Here is a 23,866-nt window from a genome sequence, read left to right as displayed (position 1 = left end):
ATGGCCCCTCCCCCACCCAGGGCTCCTAACCCTTTTGTGAAGAACCACAAAGGGCGGGGACAAAGCCACTGGTCCTGCTGACTCAGCGCCCTCCTGTCCAAACTGACAAAGGGGCGCTGGGAGGGGGAGGCCGAGGATTCAGAATCAAAGAGGCCGATGCAAAGCTTCTGATGCCTCAGCTGGTTTCTGTCAGGGCAGCAAGGGCAAGGCAGCCAGCCCAAAGGATGAGGCACGGGGAAGGGGCACAGGGGATGGCATCGGAGGCCAGTGCCCAGCTCCACCTCCTCTTTGGAAAACCAGGGCTAACTCAGCACCTCCCAGAGTGGTGGGATTCCTGCGGTGAGCTGGGGCACGCTCCACGACCCTCCCTGCCCTCACTGGGCTGCCCAGGCCTCAGCAGTCCTGGCTGCTGGGGGCGCCTGGGACCACCTGGGTGGGGTATTTGGGATTGCAGGGGTGCATCCAATTGTCTGCCCTCACCGAGCTCCCCACCAGCCAGCCAGGTACCTGGACACTTGAGTCCACCTAGTGCAGGTGGACGAACAGACCAGGGGTGAAGGGCACGTGCCACTTGTCTGGGGCAGAGTCGGCCTGGCGGAGTGGGGCTGGGCAGCCAGCAACAGTGAGTGGAGGATGGGCCTGAGAGCTGGGAGCTCTGCTCCTTCTCTAGGCAAGCTGCGTCCGACATACTTACCCTGGAGGCCTGGGGCTGGGCTTGGCGGTGGGATGGGAACCAGAATGCTCCATGCTCCTGGGCCCCCACCAGGGAACAGGCCCCTTGGGCATTCCTGGTGGGGACAGTGTGGTGATGTGGCTCCTATAGAAGGCAATGGCTCAGGGTGACCCCAAGCCCACATCCCCATTGCCACAGGGACTCTGCCATCCAGGGGACCCATTTGGAAACCACATCCATTCATTTAAGATGCCAGAGGCTGCCCCATGCTGGTGCCAGGGGATCCTCTTCTGGGAACGTGGCCATGAAGCCCTGCCCAATAAATCCACCACTTCCCTCAGGAAAAGCAGGTGCCATGAGCCCTGCGGAAGGGGAATGGAGGCCAGGGAGGGGTGCCCATAAGGTGATCAGGGATGGCCCCTGGAAAAGACCCTCACAGGATGGCAGGAAGTGAGGAGCCCACCATGGGAGTGTCCAGAGGAAAGTGTTTCCAGACATTGGAGGTGCCCATCAAGGGCCCGGCAGGACTGCAGGTCTAGGGGATACAGATTACAAAGCACCCAGCCTGTCCTTGTGGATACAGCACAGGAGCAAAGGGGAGTGGGGCTGGTCACGCACCCTGAACCCCAAGACATCAGCCCCAGAGCTGAGAAGGGTGACCCTCTGGGCCTGGCCCTGCCCACCTGCACTTGTCTCTCTGTCCATCTGGGGGCAGGGCTGGCCCAGGACGAGGTGGGGGAAGGGAAGGGAAGAGGGAGGCACCTTGCTTTTGGGTGGCAGGTGAGGCAGATGAAGGGGCTGCCCCACTTCTCAGACAATAAAATCAAGGCCCCAAAAAGGGGAACCCCCCAACCCTGGCCAGGTCACCTGGGGGTCTGGACAGGGCCCCCTCTAACAAGCACACTAATACCCACAGGACATCCTGCCTACCTGCCTCCTTCCTCATAAAACACAGGAGAACAAGAGATGGGTCAGGGGGCCTTGAATCCCACAGCCAGATCCTTACCCTTTTGTGTGGACAGCTGGCCTGGGGATGCCGCCATCAGGGGCGGGGGTCCTGAGGTTGTCCCCTGGGGGACTGCTGACCACCCTGCCTGCCTTCCACAACCCAACCTTGGCTTCTGTGTCTCCCCCAAACCCCACTGGGCCATGCCAAGTCTAGGAAACGTAGGTTTGAACTGACTTTATTATTTTGTAAATGTGAATTTTACAAAGCGCTTTACAATTAATGATCACAACCTTTTGTTTGCCTGTCATGGATTTCCACTATCTGAAACGGCTCTGAGCGCTTGAAGCCCTCGGTTTCCCTGGTCGCTTTTGGATGGTTCCATTTTAGTTATTGATACAATGTCAGCCATGGCTAAAAAGTAACAGTCTTGACTCTACCGAGTAACAGCACAAAAAAGAGAGCGAGGGCTCAGGAAAACGAAACACAGGCTTCCTCCTTAACAAAAGACAAAAAAAAAGCGAAGCATCTTCTGCGGCTGAAATCTAACTCAGTGGTACTGTGAAACCTTCCTTGACAGCACAGGAAAATTTATTTTTAACAGTCGTGAGTTACAGTACTTTAACCCCTAAACAGACTCCTTAAAACAACTGTCTCCTTTTTAAAAGTCTTTTTCCAAACATTCCGTCCGAAGGATGGATATTCTACTCGCACCCCATGCCATCCAAATGTTCAAGTCAAAAATATTTATACATTTTATACTTAGTTTTTTTTTTTTTTGTCTGCTAAAAATAGTATTGCGAGTTTTGGCTTCTTTTGACATAAAAATCACAATCATGTGCAAAACGCTAACAAGGGAAGCGATTGATCAGGACACAAGCAGGCCGTCCAATCTGAATACTTTAGATTCTGCGTATTTTTCCTTTCCTTTTCTTCTTCCAAAGAAACAAAACAAACAAACAAACAAAAAACCTTTGCCATTTTAGAAACATCTAGTACCAACTCCTAAGTGCTCCGGTGCAGTGACGCACGCACGCTCACACACGCGCTCACACACGCACTCATGCTCACACACGGAGCTGGCTGGCTGACATAATGACAAATTTATGCAGCAGCAACATTCCGAAACAGTAGGTACAGCTGAGGACAGCTATGCGCTCTCAGGTCTGAGTCTGGGACTGGCTGCTGGCAGAGTCAAACAGAGGTTTCTTGGAGTTTTCAGTTGGTTCAAGGGCCATAGACTTTCCCACTTGCAACCAAGATGTTTCCATAAAAATCACCCTTCTGAGGGGAACCCAGGTAGTACCATGGCTGGCTGGGGCAGGGGATGCGCTTACAGCTCCGGCTGCCTAATGAGGACAGGTCAGGGTCAGGCACACTAGTGTCCCCTCCGAGGAGCCAGCCCCGAGGGCTGACCAGCTCTCCGTCCCTACCTTCCACCTTCCTCCTGGCTCCAAATACGAATGCCACAGAATGACTCTCCTGAAGGAGACAGGAGGTCAGGCAGCCGGCTCCTCCCTTCTAGGAGCCCCGACCCGTGAATACCAGGACACCCAGGCGGGTCCTGCCAGCCTCTCACCCACAGCTTTGTCCACATTCAGGGGCAAAGTATGACAACCAAATCCAATGCAAAGTTAAGTGACGACAGAGAACTCGGGTGGGCAGACACAGTGCTGAAAACGAGACAGAATTCAAGTACCGAGGCGCCCAGCCAGGCATGGCCTGCCAGGCTCACAGTATCTGTCACACCTCCGGTCCCTCCTGGACCTCTGCACGTGACCCAGCTGCCTCCTGGGCCTGTCCCCTTGGGGAGAGGAGGGGAGGGCTGGGCAGGGCGGGAGAGGCGCTGGATCCCAGGCCCGCCACCCGCCACACAGCAGCCCCAACGCGGTCCAGTCCCTTCTGTCCTCCTCAGAAGGCGCAGAGATAACGTAGCTCTGTAATAGATTCTCTATAGGATATGCGTATTGCTAATAGTCAGGCTTGGGGATAAAGGTGCGGACATCTCATAAATACTGATGGCTCGTCTCTACAGGGTCTGGATGAGTCATGGTCACACTCACAGGACGGGACAACCCCGGATTCTGGAATTAGTCATCTTGTAAACAAAGAAGGGAAGGGTCCGGCTTTCTTAATTGGTTTCCTTGGGAAAAATGATCAAAGGATGCTAAGGCACTCTGGAAGGCCCCTCCGAGCCCGGGCCGCCGCCCCCCGCCCCACAGTACATTCAGGACGAGGAGGGAGCGCACGTCCACAGACACTCCCGACTCACGTCCACCGTGGGACACATTAGTGCAAAATGCTCAGCCTGACCCGCCCGGGGCACAGGGAGAGCTCAGAACCCATTCACATTAAATCATCATTATTTACGTTTTACCTATAGCTCTTGCCTTCCTTACCCAGAAAACAAAACAGACGGCGATTACAAACCAGCGAGGCAGGGGCCCCGGAACATTGTGCAGGCCTGAGCCGAGGTCAGGCGTCCTCCGGCGGCGGCCAGCGGCTCCCTCCCTGTCCTGGCCAAGGGTGGGGGGCCCCACTTTGGAGTGGAGGGCAGAGACAGCCCTTCTGTCAGCAGCGCCAGGCCCCCAGGATGGTCAAATTAAAGTGCAAATTTGGGTGTGGGGCCGATGAAGGAAACTCCAGACGGAACTCAGGGCAGCTCACCCTCACCTACCCCGTGGCCTCCTCCCAGCTCCAAGGAAAGCCTGGTCCAGCTTCCCAGGGGGCCCCATGGAGGCTCCAACCCCACCAGGGCCCAAGACGGGGGGAAGAGGCAGAGAGAGGCTCCCTCCAGGCGGGGTGGTTCCGAGTTCAGCACTGCTGAGCCACCTCCAGTCCTAGGAATGCAGGCCGTGGTGTCCCTGGATGTGGGCCCTGAGGAACAGGTGGCGGGGCCCAGGCGGGCGTCCAGTGCCTGCCCATGGTCCCCTACCTCCTTCCGGAAAGCAACATATTTTTCTGGAGGGCAGGCACGTGCTGGGCCTGGCTGGAGGAAGCCCGGAGCCCGAGTGCAGTCTGGAGAGGCAGCCCCACCAAAGGTCTCCCAGGGCAAGCCATGGGGGTGGGCTGCGTGGCAGAAAGGAGCCGCCCAGTGGGAATGTGCTTCACCCACACCCTGACGGTCCCCAGGCCAGGGCGCAGCACATGTTCCTCCCCTGGGGGGCGGCCTCCACTTTAAGGGTTGCAGCAGTGGGGAAGTGGGGTTCGCAGCTGGGCCACCGCTCACCAGCCCGAGTGCACGCGGGAGGGGTGCTGCCGGGCACAGGGCAGTGCTGGTTTTGCATGAGCAGATGGGGAAGCTGAGTTCTGGAGGGACAGAGGTGAGCAACAGACCTTTCAAGTCTTGGGATGGGGGGTTCCTCTGGCCATACCTAGGAAGGAAGGCTGCTCCCGGACAAGGGCACGGCCCCCAAAACAAAAGGGAGAGGCACCTGGGCAGGTGGCCACACCAGCACTTCACACAGGACTTCACACAGGCTGTGACCCCCACCGCTTAAAAAACAATGATTAAATTTCAAAGGAAGCACTCCAGCCTCAATCCAACCAGCCCCATCTTCCATGGGCCCTTCCTCCACTGTCCTTGGCCCCCAGCATGCAGCCCCAACCCTCTGTCCCCTACCAGTGCCCACACCTGCAACTGCCCCAGCCCAGGCCTGTCCTGGTCTCCCCCACCTGCAGCCTCAGGCACCCTCCATTGGCGAACACCCCAAAAGGCAGATGGAGCGCCCAGCACCAGAAGGACCACTTGCACCCTGGCCTAGCCCTAGCCGCCGCCTCTTGCCCGACTGGAACCCTCTCCCCAGGCCTGGCCCTGAGCTTAGCTCCACAAATACTGGTAGCCCATCCGGGACCCCCTTTTCCCCCCACTGGGAGACGAGTGGTCCCCGGCCCCAGGCAGGGGGCAGGGGGATGCGCCCTGACTGCCACAGATGATCCGCCCCAAGCCACGGTGGCTGGGGACAGTGACACCCATCCCACCCAAAGTTTTTGCTCTATTGAGTCTGAAAGTTTCTAAACCATATGTGAAATAGATCTAGGTTACAACAAAACCTAAAAAAACAAGACAAGCATAATCCCAAAGTGGCTGAGGCGGCAGAGGGCGGCGTGGGCTACATCAGCTGTGCACGTCCCACGGACAGGACTGTGGGAGGCCAGGCGGGGTCAGTGGTGCCCTGGGGGTCCAGGGACCAAGGGGCTGCAGAGCCAAGAGGGACTGGGCAGAACAAGGACGGGGCATGGGGGCAGAATAAAGTACCCTTTTCTCCACCCCTAAGGGGTGGCCACAGCCATCACCACCCCCTCACCATGCCCCCTGCACACGCACACACGCGCGCGCGCACACACACACACACACACACACACACTCGTGCACACACCCCACACAGGTGGAGGGCCCCGTGGGCCTGGCCCCGAGTCTCAGAAAGAAGGAAAAATGAGGAGTTAGGGCCCTGGGGCCTGAGCCCTGCCCTGCCACCCCGGAGGGGTTCCATGGGTCAGGAAGCAAGGGTCGGTGACACACCGACCAGCCCCCATACCACAGGCCGCCGCCAGCCCCTGCTTCATCTTCCGGGCAGAAGGAGCAGGAAGGGCGGGGAGGAAGGGGCAGGGCTGGGCACCAGGGGCCTGGCGGCCTCCAGCCCTCCCCAAGAAGGGGGAGGGAAGCTACACTTGGAGACTGACCTTGTGAATATCAAAAGGGAGCCCTGGCCCTTCCTCGCAGGAGGCTGCCAGTGGCCTAATTGTTTACAGTATAATGAATGCATTTGTTTCCTTCATCAATTTTAAATACAAGCAGAATAAAAATCACATTTTTCTCAGGCAACAGTAGCAGTTCAGTAGGTAAGTGGCTTGATCACATTTGTTTGTATTAGTATCGCATGCAAGCAGCTCTAGTATTCGGTCCCTTGCGCAGCCACCCAGCTCCGCTTACAGAGTCCCTGCATAGGTGCCCTCTGGCCTCCGGGCCACGGCTGCCGGCGTCTGGGGCCTGCTAGGGCTGCCCCCACCCTGCTCGAAGGGCTGCGGGGGGCTCTGGGCACCGGCGGGCAGCGGCTCGGGGGCAGCCACCTCCTGGATGACCGAGCCGGCCCCATCCACCTCCTCGCCGGCGTCGAAGGCGGGGTTGGTGGCGGTGCTCAGGTCAACATTCACGGCGTCAGTTCTCAGAGCCACGATCGTGGCGGCGTCGCCCCGCCGCTCGGCATAGATGCGCTGCTCGAACACCTGTGCGGCGGTGGCGGGCGGGAACTCGGGGTCGAGGGGCGCACTGGTGGCCGAGGAGCCCATGACCGTGCGGTACATCTCCACGCCCTCCGGCAGCATGGACTTGATCTTGGGCAGCCAGCGCTTGCGAACGCGGCGGGCGTTGGTGCACATATCGGCGGCGATCACATTCATCTCGCTCTCCTTGAAGCTGGGGGCGAAGTTCTGACAGTACACTGTGAGGATGGGGCGGCATGAGCTCAGCTACCTGCCCACCGAGCGGCCCACCCCTCCCCAAGGCCACAGGACCATGGTACCCTGGAAGAGCCTCCTTGGCCACTCCTGAGGCCCATGGGGACCATGTGACTGCCTGGGGGACTCCTGGGCTCAGCCGGAAGACCAGAGGTCACCTTTCTCACTGCTGGGCCTGGGAGGCCTCCCTGCCCCATTCCACTGGAACGGTCTCTGGCCTGGTGAGGCCCTGAAGCCTTGGCCACCTGCCAGCTGTGAGGCTCAGGCCCGTTTTTAACCTCTCAGGGCTTCCCCAGCCCCACCTGCTAAATAGGAACTGCTCAGAGGATCCCCATCTTGGAGCAACAAGAAGTGACACGGTGGCTTGTGGAGACCCCTCCCTGTCCCAGTCCCAGCCTGGAGGAGGGGAGTGACAGAAGGCATCAGCTTCACCACTTCAGGGACACTCGCCTTCTTCTCCATCTCCACCAGAGCCCAGGCCAGTGCTGGGCCATTCTCACAATGGCGCCAAACCCAGAGGCAGGTCCCAGGGGCCACGTCCGCCTCGGTCCTTCCCAGAATCTTCCCAGAGCCCCAGCTGCCACCCCACGCTTTGGGACTGTAATTGCTGGCTGCAAAGGGCCCTTTTTGCTCTAAAACAGAATCTGCCTCACAAGTTTTTTTTTTTTTTTTTTCTTTTTTTAGGAAAAAAACAAGATAGTGCTGCTTGTGCTGAGGGCCGCAGGAGGCTGTGCTCCTGGCCACCTGGTGCGAGCCGGGCAGCAGGCAGCCTCTTCCACATCTGGGGTGCGGGCCGGGGGCGGCAGTCTGCCCCAGAGATGGACCGGGCTCCGCCCCCACACGCCCAGGAGCGGGAGGCAGAAGCCGGCCGAACAGATGGCAAAGGCTCAAAATAACCGCAAAATGTAAATAAGGGGTTTTGTTCAAAAAGGAAAATTAGATCTATTTCACATATTAAAATAGTTTCGCAGCTGAATTCATCACGCTTGGAAACCTACCAAGAACGTTAACACCTCGAGACCTGGCTTCTGAAAGCTGCTCTTTTTTCGGTCCTCAATCTTCCCCTCAATCCTGCAGCCATGCTTGGCCCCCGGGGGTGGAAGCTGCAGGTGGCCAGGACCACCCCCGGGGCCCACCCTGTCCTCCTCTGGCTGGGATCCTAGCCCAGCCCCAGTCCCCAACCCAGGAGACCCCAGGCTTACGTTTCACAGCGTTCAGGACCCTGCTGTCCAGTGGCTTCCGGCTGGGGTCGCTGGTGGACGAGCGGATGCCGGTCCCGCAGCTGTTGGCCAGTGTGTTCCTGGTGGAGGGACCGGAAGAGCAGGCACGATGAGGATGAGAGAGAGGGAGCCCGGAGGTGACCGCCCATGCAAATGCCCTGCTGGGAGGCCACTTGGCCCCACCCTTGGCTGGTTTGTGTGCCCCAGGTCGGGGTCCCATGGCAGGAGCTGGCCCGACCACCCTCTAAGGGACGGGACAAAGGAAAAGATCGGGGCAGAGAAGGTGACTGGGTGGCGGGGCGGCAGGGTGACCGGGTCAGTCCCAAGCCTTGTCCAAAAGGACTCGGGGGGCGCCTGAGGAAGCGGCTGTGTCCCGGAGAAGGGTTCTCGGCCCATCCGCACAACAGAGTAAGTGTGGCGCTTCGCTCTTTTTTGTTGTGGGGGTTGTGTCCATAAAACCCTTTGAGAAAGGTCATGAAAGATGGGCCCCTCCAGGGCATGAAGTCAGGAATTCGAGGGGCTTGTAGTGCCCAAACCCTGGACAATCACACAGCTCACAGCTACAGGAGCCACCGTGCCCTCCAGCACCCCCGCCCCCACCTACCTGTCAAAGAAGGTGGCCAGAAGCCTCCGAAGCAAGACCTTGTGCTTCACCCCCGCACAGAGGTGGCAGTTCATCAGCTGGCCGCGTGTGATGTAGACCCCAGAGCCTGCAGCCGTCACACAGAAAAGGGGCTTGTGGCCTTCCCGGGATACTAGGGCCCGAAGAGGCGCAGAGAGGGGCAAAGGGGAGGGGAGAAGCTGGAGGCCTTTAGAACTTTTTCTTGGGCAGAAGCAATTTGAGGTCCCACCTGCTGGTCACCAGGGGAGGCCATGGCCAAGGCCAGCTCCAGCAGGTCCCAAGTCACACGTGGAATTAAGTGGGGGATGGGGAAAGCCACGGCGCCCACCCTCCCCAGTGAGCCCCGAACTCCAAGCTCTCCATGCCACACGGAGGCCTTGGCCTCAGCCCCCTCCCTGGGAACACACTTTGTTGTTGTTTAGAGATGGGGTCTCACTCTGTTGCCCAGGCTGGAGAGCAGTGGTATAATCACGGCTCACTGTAGCCTCCACCTCCCAGGCTCCAGTGATCCTCCCCACTCAATCTCCTGAGTGGCTGGGACCACAGGCGCCACCACCTCATCCATTGCCCAGGCTGGTCTTGAACTCCTGGCCTCAAGTAGCCTTCCCACTTCGCCCTCCCAAAGTGCTGGGATTCCAGGTGTCAGGCACCGCACCTGGCCGATGGGAACACTTTGATGGACTGACTCTGGTCCTGAGTCAGGGAAACACTCAGGTCTTGCCTTTCTGCTCCTTCCCAGATACCCAAGAGCCTCAGCAACCGTGAGGGAGACACAAAGGCCTGGCTGGAGGGTGCCAGCATTGACCTCCTCTGGGTGCGTGTGAAAGGGAAAACCAGCTGGGGCAGAGGTGTGGCCAGGGAGGTCCATGCTGTGCTATTTACCCTAGGAAACTTGGCCACACCCCAGCTGTCCCACCAGGATATGGGTGAGCGAGGGCTGGGACCAGCAGCAGGACTGACCCTGCGGGGAACAATGGGAAGGGACTGCGTTCTGGGGACAGCCAGGCTCAATGAGCACGGAGATGCCACATCCTGAAGGACACTGATGTCTAGGTGCGCCCGCTTCCAGGAGCCCTGGGTGCCCATGGCCTCTTCCTGCCACAGCCCCCGTCTCCTGCCCTCCACCCATCCCCGCTACACGCCCTTCCTGCCAGGCTCCGGCTGCAGGAACTCTCCTGGGGAGCTCAAAAACATGAAGCACGTCTCCAGCCCCATCAGCCCCACACCCCAAACACAGGCCACGGCTGCTGGAGGCTGGGGTGGCCGAGAGTGTCTTCCTGGGACCACAGGACCACACCTACGTGGCAAGCACTGGGGTCAACATGGCACCAGCACCCCAGAGGCCCACCCAGCCCTGGCAGCCCAGGGGCAGGGTGGGGGCTCAGGACACAGCCAGGTGGGCCCCTACCCACCCCTCCTAGCCAGGGCAGCCCAACACCACCAGGTACAGCCCACTAGGCCATTCTCCCACGAGGACTGAAGTCCATGGCAGCTGGAAGGGGATGTCAGCCCAGGCCACTGGCAACCCTCAAGCGATGGTTCACACATGGGGCACTCATTCTGCTAGGAGGGAGGATCCTGAGATGCTGCCCAAGGTGTGGCCTTTGCGGCTAGACAGGGACTGGGCATGGCTGGGGCAGAACTGCTCAGGCTGTGGCCAAAAAAGCGCCTAAGGGCTCAAGCCTGGGGCTTCTTGGCAAACTGGGAAGAAATCACTGGAAAATGGCTCAGTGGTCACCGGAGAGGATGCCCGCAGCACCACTCCATCTTTTCCTTGAAGAGCCATAAAAATCTACAAGGAGCTATGAGGCCAAAGGAATCCAACACGAAGGTCGGGCGCAGTGGCTCACGCCTATAACCCCATCACTTTGGGGGGCCGAGGTGGGTGGATCACTTGAGGTCAGGAGTTCGAGACCAGCCTGGCCAACAGGGTGAAACCCCGTCTCTACTAAAAATATAAAAATTAGCTGGGCATGGCGGCAGGCACCTGTTATCCCAGCTACTCGGGAGGCTGGGGCAGGAGAATCACTTGAACCCAGGAGGCGGAGGCTGCAGTGAGCCAAGATCCTACCATTGTACTCCAGCCTGGGCGACAAAAGTGAAACTCTGTCCAAAAAAAAAAAAAAAAAAGAATCCAACAGGAAAGGTAAATATTTCTGAGTGAGGCCCGGCCCCATGGGCTCCTGGTCCCAGCCATGTTTCTTCTACCAGAAGAACCCGCCTTGACCACAGCAGCCACTCAGAACCTGGCTGTTACCCTCAAAGGCTGCAGTGGACGCTCGGGGGCGGGGGCGCTGGCACCCACACCAAATACGGTTTTATCTGTGACCTACATTAAAATACATTGTGACTGCAGCCCCTGCCAATCAGGAGTGCGACCACCCCAGGGGATTCAATTAAAATGCTAAATTAATTCAATTGAATAACTCCTCTTAATGATACATTCTTCTAAAAGGAAATTACGGGAAATTTAAGATGTTCTTTTTTTTTTTTTTTTTGACTGATTGGTGATGAGTACATTGTTCAGGGCTCTGCAAAAAAAAAAATAAATAAATGAGTGAGGACATTTGCATACAATAGGCGGTGGGAGGCGGCCTCACCTGCCACCAGCTCCAGCTTCTCGCCGGGGTCCCCCTCCGAGTAGAGCTTGGGGTGGCAGCGGTACCCGATCTGGCTGATGAGGCTGGCAGGCAGGGCCACGAGGTCACGGCGGATGAGGACGCAGGAGCGGCTCTCCAAGGGCACTGGCTCAGGCTTCTCTTGCACTGTGGGCCCAGAACCAGCCTAGTCAGGTGGGCACCAGGGGCCAGACTGCTCTGTCTGCCCACCTGCCCTCCATGCTCTCCGGGCCCTGGGTTAGACCCACTCTGCCCACCTGGGCCCAGGTGAGGCCATACTGTGCTACTCTCCTGCTGGCCTGGGTCAGACTGGCATCGGCCTGCCCACTCCCCACTTGGTGCCCTCCTGCCCACTTGGTCCTGCCCTCACAGGGAAGCCCCTGTGAACGAGTAAGCAGAAGACGTGAGGGGAGGGTTGTCCGGCCAGGCCCAGGGAATGAGCTGCTGAGGGCTGGCTCCCGGGAGGTGTATGCAGAGCCTGCCAGCCGTGCAGCAGTGACAGCTCAGCACTTGGGCCCCCAAAGGAGAGTGCAGTGAGTGACAGGATGGAGGACAGCCTGGGGGCCAGCAGGGCGGTCACCTGTGGGGCCACAAAAACCGCGTGGTGGAGGTGAGGCGGGGAGCTGGACGGGGGTGGCAGGTACTGTGGCCCCCAACTCTTCTCCCAGCAGCTCCCAGCAATGGGCAGTGGGGCATGGCCGCCCGACCCAACTCACAGGCAAGGACACGAGGACTCAGTGTGTCCGAGAACTCAGCCATGGGACGGCGCCAGCCTGAGGAGGAGCAGCTCCCTACACACTTGCCGACAGCCAGGCCATCAGCCAGGCCACTGCCACCAGGGGCAGCCTCCTGCCACCGCCCCCCTACACCCCTACCCCCCGCCCACCGTCTGAGAATGTTCCTGACAAACTACAGCTGGGGCAGATAACCGCCAGGTACCCTGTACCCACAAGACCTGCAGATGCACAGTGCACCCTGATGGGTGGCAGACAGCAGCCAGGAACCCTGCACCCTCAGGACCCACAGCTGCGCAGCGACACCTCAATGGCACCGTGCATCTGAAATACGCCCCTCGGAGGCTCCTGTGCCACACAGCCAGTGGTGCCACCCAGGGTCCTCGGGCAGGACTCTGCTGTCAGGGTCAAGAAGCCCCTCTAGGCCGGGCGCGGTGGCTCAAGCCTGTAATCCCAGCACTTTGGGAGGCCGAGGCGGGTGGATCACGAGGTCAAGAGATCGAGACCATCCTGGTCAACATGGTGAAACCCCGTCTCTACTAAAAATTAGCTGGGCATGGTGGCGTGTGCCTGTAATCCCAGCTACTCAGGAGGCTGAGGCAGGAGAATTGCCTGAACCCAGGAGGCGGAGGTTGCGGTGAGCCGAGATCGTGCCATTGCACTCCAGCCTGGGCAGCAAGAGCGAAACTCCGCCTCAAAAAAAAAAAAAAAAAAGCAGCCCCTCTAGAGTGTTCATGGAGGGCCAGGGCCAAGACCCCTCATCTGATGACCACCTGCTGGACACCCAGCACACACCAGGCGCATGGAGCCAAGGAAACACAGCCCTGCCCCCAAATCCTGCCTGCCAATACCTGGGCCCCCCACATCCCCACAGCACCCCACTTCCCTGTTGCCTGCCATGACTCCACCGCCCCGAATCCCAGGAAGCCTTGCAGGCCCCACCCTCACACGAGGGTCCTCACAGCCTGGCAGGGCTCCAGGGTGAAAATCGCCTCTGATGAGTGGGCCACCAGCACTCACATGCCACCATGGACACCAGTCAGTCTAGCACACCTCACACCCCAGCCTGACGGGCGCCTGAAGGGCCACCCTGCCCAGGTGAGGACAGAGCGCCGCCTCCCTCATTCCCATGTCACAGCACAAAAGGCAAGATCCCCAAGAGGACCACCCATCTGGTCTGCTGCCTTCACTAGGGAATCCCCCTGCCCCGGGCTGGGCCCCTGCCTACCCTGCTGAGCTGCAAGGCCTGCAGGGAAGGGCCCACAGTCCAGCCTCCACCTGCCCGATCTCACAAGGGCGGCCTGCTGGTGGGAAAGGCCCTCGGCCACCCAGGGCTGGGCTTTGCTTGCCATGGGCAGGATACAGTTCCCTTGGCAGGCTCAGTGCGATGGGAAGTCCTGGGGTGGAGGAGCAGCTTGCAGAATCTGCTGGTCCTAGATGTGCAGAGGGAGGGGCAGGGTGGAACCTGTGCATCCAGCAGGCTCAGGGCAGGCAGCGCCACGCAGATCCCGCCCGCGGCCATGCCAGAATGCTGAGAGGCAGGTGCTCCTGACCATGCTGTCCGTGTTCCCCATCCCTCCAAACCATGACCCCTACCTTGGAGAGTCACAGAAAAACTCTGAAGGGGCGGCTGAGCCTTGGGGCTTGGGGGCTGCCAAGGGGACCGCTGTGGAGCAGCCTCAGGAGGGCGGGAGGTCCCGGAGTCACCAGGATTCACTTTTACACTGAGCCCTGTCAGGGAGGGGCAGCGCCACCGGGCCCTGGGGGGCCAACAGCTAGGTTACTGAGGACCCCGCATCCTAAATCCACAGCAAGAGCGCCACTGAAGGCCGTGTGGGTTCTACTCCTGAGAACCACGTGGGGTCTGAAATCACCCACCCTGGAGTCGCCCTGATGCTCCCTCCCCAGGTACCCACTTGCCCAGGACGAGTGTGGTGCACGCTGTGCCTGTCAGTCCCTGCAGGGAGGAGGGAGAGCTTCCCAAGGCACACAGACACCCAAGCAGAGGCCAGAAAGGGGCCCTGGAAGCTGGGTGCACAGCCCCTGCCTGGCCGCTACAGGGGTCGGGCAGCATTTCCCGGCGGGCAGAGCACCGCAGAATAAGCCCAGAATTACCCGAGCGCTCAGGGAACACAGCAAAACAATCTGGGTGATATTTTAAAACATAATTACGCACCCCCACCCCCGGCAGCCTGCTGTGATTACACACGCAGAGGAGCAGCGCAGTGCGTGGCATTTACATAAAGAGTTCACCAACAGAAATAATTCCCCATCCACAACCACCGCGTCTAGAGATGTTTTTCTAAACAGCAGAAGTTGTTTGCGCTTGGCACACCCGCCCCTCCCACCCCCCCCCACAACCTGCCCAGCCCCTGCTGCGCTCCCCAAGAGCCAGAGACTTGTCAGCACCAGGGCGGCCAAAAATCCCTTTTCTGTTTCTGCCTTGCCGTGCACTGGCTGCCGTGGGCTATACATACCCGCGCCCCATCGAGGCTCATCTGCAAAGGTGCCTGAGATGTCTCCCCATAGCCGCCCCTCCCGGCCCCCAACTCGCCCTCCACAGGAGCTGAGCTTCAAGGTCCAAGTCACAACTGGGTTTTGAAAGAAAACCCAGAGACAGACTTGTTCACTCGGAGATAGGACGGCTCATCCCTGGTGGCCCCTGGATGGGCCATTCAGAGGCCCCGTGAGTGGGGGCCAGTGCTGGGTTCCCAGGACGGCAGGAGGCCCCTCAATCGGCATTTGAGCAGGGAAGAGGCCCCCACTGGTCACACCAAGGTCCTTCCTGAGCCTGGGTCCCAGGTATTGGGGGACCCCATGACCTCCTGTCACCCCAGGATTGGTCACCATAGCGAAACTGCCGCCTTCACCCTCGAGAGCCCTGTGAAGACACTCAGGTGCCAGGATGGTGCCCTTCAAACCTCTTAGCACGGTGACACCTGGGAACAGCTCATAAAGAGCAATGAGCCAACGGCATGGAGGTGAGCAACCGCTCCCCAAGGGGAGGGTACACCAGGCTCACAACGGGAGGGCCCAGAGCAGCAGCCGCCCAGGTAGCAGGGCCCAGCCACCGAGGGCGGGCGGGCAGGCGGGCAGCCTCCCTGAACCACGCAGGGCAAAGCAAACACAAGGACAAACGTTGCCTGGGACGTGGGGGTGGGGCCTTCAGGGATCCAGAAGGAGCTCCCACCATGCCTTCCAGGCCCTGCTGCTCCCAGCCTGGAGACACTAGGGGGACCTGGCAGAGGGTGGCTGAGCCGGGAGGACGCCATGCTCAGAAAGCAGCCAGACACATAGGGACACGTCCTGGGGCTCTACTCGCAGGCAGCCCCTGGAGTCGTCAGGTCCACAGAGGTAGGAAACAGAGGGTGGGTGCCGGGGCTGTGTGGGGGAACCGGCGGGACCGTTTCATGGGGATGGGAGTTTCATCTGGAAAAGATGGGAAGTTCTGGACGGACGACAGTGATGCTCCCCCAACAGTGGGACGTGCTCAGCACCGCAGAACTGTGCATGTAAAAGCCACTGCAATGGCCAACCTTCTGTGCACTTCACCATAGTCACAATGCTCAGACAGAACGCACAAACGGCAGGAGGAGGGGGCATGTGGGTCTGGAGGGCAACCAGGTCTCTCTGGCCTCGCCCTGACCCTTCTCAATTCCCCAGTCACTGACTGGGGTCTGAAGGCTCCACATCCCCGCCCCCAGGCAGAACACGCGAACCTGTCCACAGGACAGCACCACATCCTGGGTGGCGAGCCCTGTGCCTGTCCCCAGTTTGGAGTGTGTCATTGAGGACTTCCCCAGGTGACACCCTCAGAGATCCCACAGGCAGCCCCACCAAGGGAGTCCCTGTGGACATGGGTGGCGGCCGGCGAGTGGCAGGGTCGCCTGGTGGAGCCCAGCAAAGCCTCGGCAGGGGTGGGAGGGAGAGGGCGAGGCCCACTCCTAAAAGTATACGCCATTTGTTAAAACACAGAAAAGAAAAGGAACCCCCAGTATTAATGATGTAGAAACGTACACCTTAAATCCAAACTGACAGAAAAAGTGCTGAATCACACCGATTTGAAGATCTCCTGTAAAGCTCCAGTCAGTAAGCCTGCTCGGTCCAGGGAAGTGGACAGACAGGTCAGCGGCACACAACAGGAGGCCCACACGCAGACGCACCTGCCAGAGGCCCACACGCAGACGCACCTGCCACAGACCCACACGCAGACGCACCTGCCAGAGGCCCACACGCAGACGCACATGCCAGAGGCCCACACGCAGACGCACCTGCCAGAGGCCCACACGCAGACGCACACGCCACAGACCCACACGCAGACACACCTGCCAGAGGCCCACACGCAGACGCACCTGCCGCAGACCCACATGCAGACGCACCTGCCAGAGACCCACACGCAGACTCACCTGCCAGAGGCCCACACGCAGACGCACCTGCCACAGACCCACACGCAGACGCACCTGCCAAAGACCCACACGCAGACCCACACGCCACAGACCCACACGCAGACGCACACGCCACAGACCCACACGCAGACGCACACGCCACAGACCCACACGCAGACGCACATGCCACAGACCCACACGCAGACGCACCTGCCAAAGACCCACACGCAGACGCACACGCCACAGACCCACACGCAGACGCACACGCCACAGACCCACACGCAGACGCACACGCCACAGACCCACACGCAGACGCACATGCCACAGACCCACACGCAGACGCACCTGCCACAGACCCACACGCAGACGCACCTGCCACAGACCCACACGCAGACGCACCTGCCAGACCCACACACAGACGCACCTGCCAAAGACCCACACGCAGACGCACATGCCACAGACCCACATGCAGATGCACCTGCCACAGACCCACACGCAGACGCACATGCCACAGACCCATGCAGACGCACCTGCCAAAGACCCACACGCAGACGCACAAGCCACAGACCCACACGCAGACGCACACGCCACAGACCCACGCGCCACAGACCCACATGCCACAGACCCACACGCCACAGACCCACACGCAGACACACACACCACAGACCCACACACAGACCTACACGCCACAGACCCACACACAAACCCACACGCAGATGCACACGCCACAGACCCACACACCACAGACCCACACACAGATCCACACAACACAGACCCACACACTGCAGACCCACACGCAGACCCACACGCCAGACCCACATGCAGATCCACACGCCACAGACCCACACACAGACACACGCCACAGACCCACACACAGACACATGCCGCAGACCCACATGCTGCAGACCCACACGCCACAGACCCACACACAGATCCACACAGACGTACACGCCACAGACCCACACGCAGACGCACATGCCACAGACCCACACACAGATCCACACACAGACGCACACGCCACAGACCCACACACAAACCCACACACAGACGCACATGCTACAGACCCACAGGCAGACCCACACGCAGACGCACACGCCACAGACCCACACACAAACCCACACGCAGACGCACATGCCACAGACCCACACACAGACCCACACGCAGACGCACACGCCACAGACCCACACAGATCCACACACAGACGCACACGCCACACACCCACACACAAACCCACACGCAGACGCACATGCCACAGACCCACACGCAGACCCACACGCTGCAGACCCACACGCAGAAGCACACGCCACAGACCCACACGCAGACCCACATGCCGCAGACCCACACGCTGCAGACCCACATGCAGACGCACACGCCAGACCCACACGCAGACACACATGCAGACCCACATGACGCAGACCCACACAGATCCACACGCAGACCCACACGGAGACGCACACGCCAGACCCACATGCAGACGCACACGCCGCAGACCCACACGCAGACCCACACAGATACACACGCCGCAAACACATGCAGACGCACACGCCACAGACCCACACACAGATCCACATGCAGACCCACATGCCAGACCCACACGCCACAGACCCACATGCCACAGACCCACACGCAGATGCACACGCCACAGACCCACACGCAGACCCACACACAGATGCACATGCCACAGACCCACACACAGATCCACACGCAGACGCACATGCCACAGACCCACACACAGACCCATACATACACGCCACAGACGCACACAGATGCACACGCCACAGACCCACACACAGACACACATGCCACAGACCCACACATAGACCCCCACACAGACCCACACGCCACAGAACCACACACAGACCCACACAGCCACAATCCATCAGTGTTTGACAAAGGTTCACCAGCTGTTCCACGGAGGAGGTGGCAGCCTTCACAAACGGGCTGAGCAACTGGCTGTCCACATGCACGGCACCAAAACCCCCTCCCTCTCAGCTCTGCACCCCACACAAAAACTGATCAGGGAGCTAAGGGTAAAACACAAATCTTTTAGAATAAAACAGCAGGCAGAAGGTCCTTCTGGTCTTAGGTTAAGGTGAAGCCTTAGACATGACCCCCGAAGCACAATCCACAATGGAAATGACTGATGAGCCGGAATACATCAAAATGAAAAACTTCTGATCTGTGAGTGACTTATCTTCACTCACCCCAGAATAAGTTTGCTACATTCTGGAGGAAAATACTTGCAAATCACATATCTGACAAAGGACTTGCATCAAAAAAAATATAAAGAAATCTCAAAACTCAATAGTTAAAAACAAACAATCCAGTTTCAAGAATGGGCAAAAAAGATTTGCACAGACTCCCCCTCCCAGGGGACTCACAGATGGAAATTAGCAGATGAAAAGGCACGCGGCATCCTTAGCCACCCGACAGAGGCAAATCAAGCCAGGACAGTCCCACCTCCCAGTATCGCAAAATGTAAACCGCCGATAGCTGACGACAAGGGGCAGCCAGGATGTCCTGGCGTCACCAGGGAGAGGGCAGAGTGGCATGGCCACCACTCTGGAGAACTGCTTGGTGGTCTCTTATCAAGTTCAACATACGCTTATGACCCAGGAATTATACTTCTAGCTATTTGCCCAAGAAAATTGGGAACTTAGCTCCAAAGGCAGCCTGCACAGGAAGGCTTATCCCTGCTCTGTTCACAAATGTCCCAGGCTACACGCAGCCCACAGGTCCTGCCACGGGCCTGTGGACAAAGGCGCCGGAACCATCCACACAACACGCTGCTAGTTTTCCACTTAGCTCCCGATCAGTTTTTGTGTGGGGTGCGGGGCTGAGGCGGAGGGAGTTTTGGTGCTGTGCGTGTGGACGGACAGTTGCTCGGCCCGTCTGTGAAGACTGCCACCTCCTCCGTGGAACGGCTGGTGCACCTTTGTCAAAAACCGATCAAGCGTGGCCACGTGGGTCTGTCTGTGGGCAGCCTCCTGTTCTGTGCCCCAATAGGGTCACAGTTGGGCCCAGCGCTTCTGGCAGAGAGGCGGGGCTCACCCTGCTGGTCAGCGTCCCCAGGGCCTGGCACCCAGTATGCACCTAACACACAGTCCCCATCACTACCAGTGCTGGCTGGGGCAGTGCCTCTGCCACCCTCCAGAAAGACCAGAAATGACTTCAACGCTGTACTTGCTGGAAGCACAGAGGCCACGATTATAAGGCATGCCATTTTCTCATGTGCCACAGAGCAAAGGTGCCACCAATTTGGCCACACCACGCCACAACTGGGAAGGCAAAACGATCACAAATTCAACCACAACACACTTTTAAGACGCGGCCCATTTCATGGATGCTGAGACATGGGAAATGCACAAAAGTCCAACCGGGAATGCCAGGAGGAAGAAAAATGAAGGTGGAGAGGGGCATTCAAGTCAGGGAGGGAGGAGCCGTGCACACATCTTGGCCTCTCTGGTCTCCTGGGAACCTGGAGAGAAAGGTGCTCGCTGGTCTCTCGAGTCCCTGTGCCTACGCTCATGGGTACAGCTGCAGGGGAAGATGTGGGGGCCAGTTAGAGATGGAAACCTCCCCGGCACCCCCAGGGGGCCAGCATAATCCTGCAGCCCGCCAGGGCACCTGGGCCTGCTCGACCAGCCCCACTGTGCAGCTCTCAGAGCACATGTGATCCCTGAGCGACTTCTGCTTGACCAGCTCAACAGTCCCGTCAAACCTGGCCTTACCCTGCCCCACCCACACACCTGGCCAGTGCCCTCCCTAGAGCTGAGGCTCCCTCCAGGCCTGGCAGGTGCTGTTGTCTTATCTCCTACAAATCCCAGCACCCGTTCCTGCCAGCATCAAGCCTGGTCCTGAAGACTCGAGAAGTCCCCACGTCGTCCAAGCCTCCGCAGGGCTCCCAGCGGTTGTGTTTATCAAAGCTCATCTGACTGCATCGCGCTCCTGCTCCACATCCATCCACACATTGCTCACACTCGCCCAAGGGCGTCCTCAAGACAGCAGGCAGCCCTGCCTTTGCAAGAGCTTGTCCAGCCGTGGGCATGGGTTCAACCAATCCCACCTACCACAGCACATGGCACAGGTCACTGCGAAGACATTAGCAGGACTGTGTGTGTGGTAAGAATGCTGACCAGGACACTAAGGACAAATGAATATCAATGCATGGGGCGGTGCCCACACCACACAGGTGCGTACCCACCACCATATATATGTGCGCGCCCCCCCCACACACATGCAAAGCTCCCTCCCCCCCCCCCACACATGCACATGCATCAGTCATGGAGGAAGCCCCCAGGATGTGCGGCAGCTGTGAGTTCCTCCAGGAGACAGTGTATGCGTGAGGACCACGGGGGAGAATGGCTTTCACTCCATGACCTTTTCCTAGTCTTTAAGACAGTGAACACACATTAGCTATGCAAAAATAAATATATTTAACTTCTAAAACACCCCAGAGGTTCCCATCATGGATATGAGGGAGCAGCCAACATCAGACTAACTCCCTCATCAAAAACAACTTTTAAAACTGTCAAAAAACTAACTGAAACCCTAAGAGGCCGAGATCCGGAGGACAGGGACTTCCCAGCCCTGGGGAGGAGCAGACGGAGGCGGCAGGGCCTGGAGCCAGCAGAGGCTCATGGAGTCGGGAGCCTCTGGGGGCAGTTTCGGAACTTTCCCTTGGATATTTACTGACTACTAAGTAGCCACGTATACAGGCCACAACTAAGCGAAAATAACTGCCATGAAACTAAAAACAATGGAATCTAGAATTTGGCCTCTTGTACATTGGAGAGATGAAACCGGACTGATCTCAGGGCCAGCAAAGACGAGGGTTCTGGGGAACACCAAGCTTCCAGCTGAGGTCCTGGAAGGCCTGGGGTGTGGGGGTAAACCAGACGTACCCAGCCTTGGCTGGTGTGGGCACGGGTGCTGCTGGATGGCACAGATTTCCTCTCACTGCAGACCTCCAACCAGCAGTCCCCAGACCGTTTCCGGAGTAGCCTGCTTAGGGCATCTCACGCTTTTCACACCATGTCCGGCCGGCCGCAAGCAAGGGCCAGGAATCCCAGAAAGCAGCCCCAAATGACAGAAACCAACTCACTAAGAGACGTTAGACGTGGACCCATGGACCAAATGATAAAAAACAATTTACAAAAGGACATCAGACAATTAGCAGACGCCAACTTTAAAATAACAATTCTTACTGTGTACAAGAAATGCAGGCAGCTGGATGGAAAATTTCACCAGAAAACTAGGATCAACAGAAAGGATTAAGTCCTATAAAAAAAATGCAGCTGGGCAAGGTTGGTCACGCCTGTAATCCCAGCACTTTGGGAGGCCAAGGTGGGCAGATCACGTGAGGTTAGGAGTTTTGAGACAGCCGGGCCAACATGGTGAGACCCTGTCTCCACTAAAACTACACAAAAAATTAGCCAGGTGTGGGGGTGTGCACTTGTAGTCCCAGCTACTCAGAAGGTTTAGGCAGGAGACTCGCTTGAACCTGGAGGGCAGAGGTTGCGTTGAGCTGAGATTATACCACTGCACTCCAACCACTGCACTCCAACCTGGGTGACCGAGTGAGACTTTATCTCAAATACAAAACAAAACAAAAATCCAACAACTCACATTATGAACTCAAAAGAATGATTTAGGGGAAAATTAAATAGTGCAGATGAGATTTGTGAACTGGAAAATAATTTAATACAAAATACCCAGATTGACACAGAATAAGAAAGAATAGGCTGAGTGGTGGCTCACGCCTGTAACCCCAGCACTTTGGGAAGCTGAGGTGGGCCGATAACTTGAGGTTGGGAGTTCGAGACCAGCCTGGTCAACACGGCAAAACCCTGTCTCTACTCAAAATACAAAAAATTAGCCGGGTGTGGTGGTGTGTACCTGTAATCCTAGCTACTTGGGAGGCTGAGGCAGGAGAACTGCTTGAACCCGGGGGTGGGGGGCTGCAGAGGTTACAGTGAGCCAAGATGGTGCCACTGCACTCCAGCCTGGGCAACAAGAGTGAAACTCTATCTCAAAAAAAAAGAAAACAAAACACAGGAAACAGAATAAAAGACACATGGAACATGCAGGACTTGGGAAAGGCCTAATGTCCATGCAACTGGAGCCCCAGAAGAAGAAGAGACTGAGGCTGTGAAGAGACAGAGAAGTCCCCAGACCAACCAAGGACATAGAGCCCCGTGAAGAAGGAAAGTGATCTCAGAGAGGAGTGAGGTAACGCAGGAGAAAGTGAAAAGCGTGGGGGGAAACGTGCAGATAAATAGAAACACGATGATTTGGAACGGCAGCAGCAGGCCTAGTGGTGCTTATGACATACACGGAACTGACACACAGCACATTCCACCTCAGGATGAATGCTGCAACCCCTAACCCACAATAGTGTAAAAACTTAAAATAAGCACATAAAGGGAAAAACGGAATAGAATACCTAATTAACCAGAAAGGAGGAGCAACAGAAGGTCAGAGGGGAAGAGCAGAGACCAGTGGATGCGACCCAGCAGTCAGTGACCACATGAAATGGAAGTCAACAAAACACTCCAATCGAAAATAATGCTTGTTGGCCGGGCGCGGTGGCTCACGCCTGTAATCCCAGCACTTTGGGAGGCTGAGGCAGGCAGATCGCCTGAGGTTAGGAGTTCGAGACTAGCCTGGTCAACATGGTGAAACCCTGTCTCTGCTAAAAATACAAACATTAGGCGGGTGTGGTGGCTCATGTCTGTAATCCCAGCTACTCGGGAGGCTGAGGCACGAGAACTGCTAGAACCTGGAGGGTGAAAGTTGCAGTGAGCCGAGATAGTGCCACTGCCGTCCAGCCTGGATGATGGAGCAACACGAGGTCTCCAAACAAACAAAAATAATGTTTGTGAAGAATGAATAAAGCGAAACTCAAGAGAAAACCTTAAACAACCAGACAAATGATGAAAATAGATGTACCATGTAAATATTAAATCAAAGGGCACTGGAAGTGACTCTGCTAGTATCAGACCCGGCAGACATTAAAGCCAGACCTGTTAGCAGCACCGAAGAAGAATACTTCCTAATAATAAGGGCATCAACTCAACAGGAAGGTAAAACACCTGAGATTAACATGCACTGAACGTAAGTAGCAGGACTAAAGGGAGAAATGGTCACAGCTACAGCCAGGCTTAGAGACTGTAACTCACCACGTCTGCAGCCGACACAGGAAGATGACA

At 57.8% G+C, this 23,866-nt stretch overlaps 1 protein-coding gene across 2 annotated transcripts in view; it reads right to left on the bottom strand.

Annotated features, from left to right (window-relative positions):
• Positions 1 to 1,841: 1,841 nt before the first annotated feature.
• Positions 1,842 to 23,866, bottom strand: part of NACC2 (NACC family member 2) — an 87,981-nt gene continuing 65,956 nt past the window's right edge. For both annotated transcript variants that reach the window (XM_039461428.1, XM_039461429.2), the window contains exons 3-6: positions 11,519 to 11,683; positions 8,901 to 9,006; positions 8,279 to 8,376; positions 1,842 to 7,060 (exon numbers count right to left, since the gene is read on the bottom strand). In XM_039461428.1, coding sequence (XP_039317362.1) covers positions 6,549 to 7,060; positions 8,279 to 8,376; positions 8,901 to 9,006; positions 11,519 to 11,683 — 881 coding nt within the window. In that variant the 3' untranslated portion in view covers positions 1,842 to 6,548. The remainder of the gene's footprint in view (positions 7,061 to 8,278; positions 8,377 to 8,900; positions 9,007 to 11,518; positions 11,684 to 23,866) is intronic.

Source organism: Saimiri boliviensis, chromosome 2 (genome assembly GCF_048565385.1).
Source record: "Saimiri boliviensis isolate mSaiBol1 chromosome 2, mSaiBol1.pri, whole genome shotgun sequence".
In the NCBI taxonomy this organism is placed as follows: Eukaryota; Metazoa; Chordata; class Mammalia; order Primates; family Cebidae; genus Saimiri; species Saimiri boliviensis.
Note: the sequence above shows the minus strand (reverse complement) of the source record. Positions and strands in the feature narration are given on the sequence as shown.